This window comes from Pecten maximus, chromosome 10 (assembly GCF_902652985.1).
Source record: "Pecten maximus chromosome 10, xPecMax1.1, whole genome shotgun sequence".
In the NCBI taxonomy this organism is placed as follows: Eukaryota; Metazoa; Mollusca; class Bivalvia; order Pectinida; family Pectinidae; genus Pecten; species Pecten maximus.
This window is the reverse complement of record NC_047024.1, coordinates 40290084-40296083: the sequence shown is the minus strand read 5'-3', so window position 1 is coordinate 40296083 and position 6000 is coordinate 40290084. Positions and strand designations below refer to the sequence as shown.

Below are 6000 nucleotides of genomic sequence, written 5' to 3'. Positions count from 1 at the left end.
ATAAATTCTATTGGCATTTTTAAATGTTACGTCTGTTCAAACAAATTTGCATACAAAAACACTCACGTTTTGAGATATCATCAGGGTAAATTAATGTTGCAAATATCATTGAACGAAAAAAGGATCAATAAACAACGAGAAATTTTCTTCAAAATATCATGATGCTAAGTAAATGGTTCTAGAAAACCTTCATGTTTTATTGTATTGTAGAGATTTCAATCAGAGACTAGAAATCTAATGAATCTTTCGCTACGATTATTTAAGCAATACATCGAAAAGGTCATAGCGTCATTCTAAGTTTTCCTATTTATGTGTGCTGATTTTGTCTGCTTTGGGCATCGGAATTCTTGTCAATACAAAAAAAAAAAAAAATAATAATAATCCTGTTTTCGGGACTCTTTTTCCCGTCACCGCCTTCTACATCAAAATTTTTACTCAGAATGTGTGAATTTATCGTATAAGATTAGAGATCGAGTTAGATCTCCGTGTCCAATTTCCTTGTTTGTTGGAGTTATGGCACCTTGAACATATAAATGATCACCATCAACTGTTTTTTTCCTTGCTACCACTTGCCACATAGAATTAAAACATATCATGTTCGAGTCCTGCGTTGACAATACCTATTTTTTCTGGAGTCATGGCCCTTTGTACATGTGAGATTCTCATAACCGATATTTCGTTATTCTTAATGAACTGTTTGCTATGTCAATTTCTAACTGTGCATGTGACTTAATGATGGAATTTTCAAAATGGCACACTTTCAATTTAGTGGGTCCAGGCGACATATCCACTTCTGTGGAATTCTAGTATTAGTATATCAATCAGCACAGTGTTTGCCTAATTAAACCATGGTCGTCGTGAAATAAGTGACGTTTAAAATACCAATGCACGTCTGGTATATTGTCTGGGACATTGAGGACTGGGACATTGATGACTGGGACACTGATGACTAGGACACTGAGGACTGGGACACTGGTGACTGAGACACTGACGACTGGGATATTGAGGACTGGGACATTGAGGACTGGGATATTGAGGACTGGGACATTGAGGACTGGGACCCTGAGGACTGGGACACTGATGACTAGGACACTGAGGACTAGGACACTGGTGACTGGGGCACTGAGGACTGGGACATTGAGGATAGGGACATTGAGGACTGGGACACTGACGACTGGGATATTGAGGAATGGGACACTGACGACTGGGACACTGAGGACTGGGGCATTGAGGACTGGGACATTGATGACTGGGATATTGAGGACTGGGGCACTGAGGACTGGGACACCAAGGACTGGGACACCGAGGACTGAGACACTGAGGACTGGGACACTGATGACTAGGATGCTGAGGACTGAGACATTGAGGACTGGGACACTGAGGACTAGGACACTGATGACTGGGACATTGAGGACTGGGACACTGGTGACTGGGACACTGATGACTGGGACCCTGAGGACTGGGACACTGATGACTGGGACACCGAGGACTGGGACAATGAGGACTAGGACACTGATGACTGGGACACCGAAGACTGGGACAATGAGGACTAGGACACTGATGACTGGGACACCGAGGACTGGGACACTGAGGACTGGGACACTGATGACTGGGACAATGAGGACTAGGACACTGATGACTAGGACACTGATGACTGGGATATTGAGGACTGGGACAATGAAGACTAGGACACTGATGACTAGGACACTGAGGACTGGGACACTGATGACTGGGATATTGAGGACTGGGACACTGAGGACTAGGACACTAATGACTGGGATATTGAGGACTGGGACATTGAGGACTGGGACACTGACGACTGGGATATTGAGGACTGGGACACCGAGGACTGGGACAATGAGGACTGGGACACTGATGACTAGGACATTGAGGACTGGGACACTGATGACTGGGGCATTGAGGACTGGGATACTGAGGACTGGGACACTGGGGACTGGGACACTGAGGACTGGGACACTGAGCACTGGGACATTGAGGACTGGGACACTGAGGACTGGGACACCGAGGACTGGGTCAATGAGGACTGGGACACTGATGACTGGGACATTGAAGACTGGGACACTGATGACTGGGACACTGGTGACTGGGACAATGAGGACTGGGACACTGGTGACTGGGACATTGAGGACTGGGACATTGAGGACTGGGACACTGAGGACTGAGACACTGACGACTGGGATATTGAGGACGGGGACACTGGTGACTGGAATATTGAGGACTGGGACATTGAGGACTGGGGCACTGAGGACTGGGACACTGGTGACTGGGATATTGAGGACTGGGACATTGATGATTGGGATATTAAGGACTGGGACACTGAGGACTGAGACACTGAGGACTGGGACATTGAGGACGGGGACACTGGTGACTGGGATATTGAGGGCTGGGACACCGAGGACTGGGACACCGAGGAATTTGGAAAATAGGAATGGTGCTAATTAGAATAAAATGGAATGCTATTTTATTTATAACATGTTGTACATTGTAATGGCGGGTTCGGTGTACTTGTCATGGATTTGATTTCATTTGATATGAAATGTCCGTTACAAATTGAAATTGATTTAATGAAATCAATTCAACGATCGACAGCCTTCCCCTCACTCTCATGACTCTCGGGTCGAACGCCTGACGCGGGGGTCGGTTGGGGGGGATACATTACGCAAGATGAAGACTAATACACGTGCGTTTTTGTTCATTTTCCGTCCGATAAAAATGTATGTTATCAATCACAGAAATACTACAGGGAGTTGAATACGTGAAGAGGAGATCCCTCTGGGGTATACACACGTTCTAATGATCGGTCGAGAGGGCTTCCGATGGCTCAAAAATGATGGATTCGTGTGGTTCGGAATTCCTTTTGTATTTTACTTTTGGTTCCTCTTTAAATTTCTAATCCATCATTGTGATCAGTCTGTATTATATCCAAAAAAAAAAAATGTTTTTAACTTGTTTACCTGCAAGTTGCATCATTATTCAGTTCCTCGTCCAAATGCAATTTTTCATGCAATTATGTGCACATATTTTGTCTATATCTGCATATTCTTTAGATATAGAATGATCCTCACGCGAAAAAAATAAATCTATATTTAGTGACATTTTGAAATTTAGAGGGAAGATAAATGATACAGCTACCTCGGTAGTAGCCTTGAAAATATTTGCATTAGCTGTTTTGTTTTAGAGTTATTTCCCTTGTCATGCCACCCATTTCTCATTTCAATGGGGTTTTTTTTATTTGAAATTTAAAATTTCATTAAATAAATCAACTAAAACTAAAACTTAAAAAAAACTATTCATTTGTAAAATGAATCTATTAAATATTCTCTTACCGAATTTTAAATTGTTTACTCATAATCAAGAGTGAAATAAAAACCCTCTCATTGATGACTGTGGCTGGTTATACCAAGTCAGACATATCTTTCCGGGAAGATAGGAAAACACCAAAGAAAACACATGAGACGTTCCGAATGAAGTCGTATGGAAGTTCATCCTTTGTGTACAGCGTTTATTTCTTAGTTTAATTTCTGTGCTTTGTTTTCCTTATTTGGGTTCCCTCGGCATCCTTCCTCCTATCGCTCTGACTATTTGTGCTTTCTCAAAACAAGTTCTCATATCCCGGTGGCAGACGGCGTTAGCTTAAAACCCGTCCTCATATGACCGTAGCTGTTGGTGTTGCCTTAACACTCGTCCTCATAGACCCTATTTGATGGTGTTGCCTTGACACCCGTCCTCATTGACCCTCTTTGATGGTGTTGCCTTAACACTCGTCCTCATAGACCCTATTTGATGGTGTTGCCTTGACACCCGTCCTCACAGACCCTCTATGATGGTGTTGCCTTGACGACAATCCTTATAGACCCTCTTTGATGGTGTTGCCTTGACACCTGCCCCCATAGCCCCTCTATAATGGTGTTGCTTTGGCGACCATTATCATAGGTCCTTCTTTGATTATGTTATCCTGACGACCGTCCTCACATACCCTCTTTAATGGTGTTGCCTTGACACCTATCCTCATAGATCCTCTTTGATGGTGCTGCCTTGACACCCGTTCTCATAACCCTCTTTGATGGTGTTGTCTTGACGACCATCCTCACAGACCCTCTTTAATGGTGTTTCTCTTGACACCGGTCCTCATATTTCATTAGCTGTAGCGAGGACCTAAAACCCCGTAAAACGATAACGGTTCAAAACCAAATTAAGAACAAAATATGAATCAAGAAATCATTTTTGAAATCTATCATTTATTTCCAAGTTTCAGATAAATAAATATCAAGTTCGAATATTTAATCTTAGCAATATGCCATAGACAATCCACAATTTACAACGCAGAAATTGCAATACATTTCTATCAAAATACATCGAACTAATGACTTTTCCCCCACAATGCCAAGCGACATAATCAAGGATATTTCCTTTACTATGTATATCTAGCGCATTAAGTAACAAAAGCAGGTAGATATTTCCCTCCAATATCATTTAATATTTTCCCAAGTGTACAACAAATATAAATTGATCAGTCAAGATTTCTGATAGGTCTATGCCATTTTTTTTCTCGAAGATCCCCTGGGAAATACAAACATTCAATGGCGCTTCGAGATTCGTTGCGACGCTTCCACTCGCCTGTTTATATAGTCTTGTTTGAGACTACCATTTCTCTGGCGAATATATGTTACGGTATACAAAAGTACCAGCCGTGCGATATGTTGTCGATTTCCATTATGTACATGTTCGGCGCTGCGATGACGATCGCATTTTAACTGGTTCAGGCCCTGTTTATGGACGAGCTGTCCCGCTGGATGGTATTTATGGTCGAGACAGGCGATTCATATCAGTCTTCAAGCATCTGTCACGTTTACAGAAGAGACGTTTGACCATGGACAAATGTCACGAGACAGATTCGCACTTACGTAATTCTCCATCAAATACATAATTACTGGAAGCCATTTACGAGAAATCGACACGGGTTCAAACACTGTATATCAAGTACAAAAGGCATTCATACCTTAATGATTTATCAATATAAAAAAAAAAATTAAAAAAAAAAAAAAAAAAAATGAATGAATAAATAAATAAATAAAATAAGAGGTATGTTTGATATTCCAAGAATAAACAATTTTAAAACTTAAATGATTTATTTGATAATGAAGAAAACTGTATTTTAGGGGGAATGCGGTAGCACACTCGGTAGAGCAATCTCTATCCGTACTGTTGAGTATTATTTATGAATATTGAGATCACGGAGCCATCAGTGCTGTTGTGCTTATGTCCATGGACAAGACACTTCACTCAAATTTCTCTGGCTGGCATGCGTCTGGCCTCCCCTGTAATGTTCTGTGAGGTATCCACCAGATACTACAAGGAAACCACGCCTCAAAATCACCCTGGTTGTTCATAAAATGCAATAAGCACATGCGCTTGATTTATCATTTCCTTTCAACAAAATGGTAAAATATATGATATATGGATTCACATCAACAGGAAAAGGGGAGTTTCCTGAGCCGCTATGGTGCTATTAAGATTTGAACACTTTTTGATTTATTCTCTTAAATTTTAAATAAACAGAATGGAATCCAAGACAAAAACATGTAAACGGAAATAGGGTTTCTATGATCCGCCATGCATACTTACTGACGAATTAACACTTTAACATCACGTGTTTGACGATATTGTTTATCAATTCAATCACTGATGAAAAACGATTTTATCGGCTGATGTATACATCACGTGGTTTTGATTATTAAGTGTCGTTATTACAATGTTTTACAATTAATTACAGACATGCGCACGATGCACAATAAGTTCATGTGTACCGGAAGTTGTAATGCAATAAATACAGAAATACATAGGCAGGGTACGATGTGCAGTACAAGTGTACCGGAAGTTGAAATGCAATTGATACATACATTGTAAGATTTGCTGTAGAAGTACACGTGTACCGGAAGTTGAAATACGTTTAAATGCAGACATTCGTACATTGTACAA

General features: G+C 41.0%; 1 protein-coding gene across 1 annotated transcript; it reads right to left on the bottom strand.

The window, feature by feature from the left end:
- Window positions 1-821: 821 nt before the first annotated feature.
- Window positions 822-4106, bottom strand: LOC117336707 (uncharacterized PPE family protein PPE24-like). Its single transcript, XM_033897318.1, has 2 exons — window positions 3998-4106; window positions 822-2455 (listed from the first exon to the last, which is right to left on the bottom strand). Exons 1-2 carry the CDS (start codon window positions 4104-4106, stop codon window positions 822-824), a joined length of 1743 nt encoding a protein of 580 aa, XP_033753209.1.
- Between the last annotated feature and the right edge of the window lie 1894 nt (window positions 4107-6000).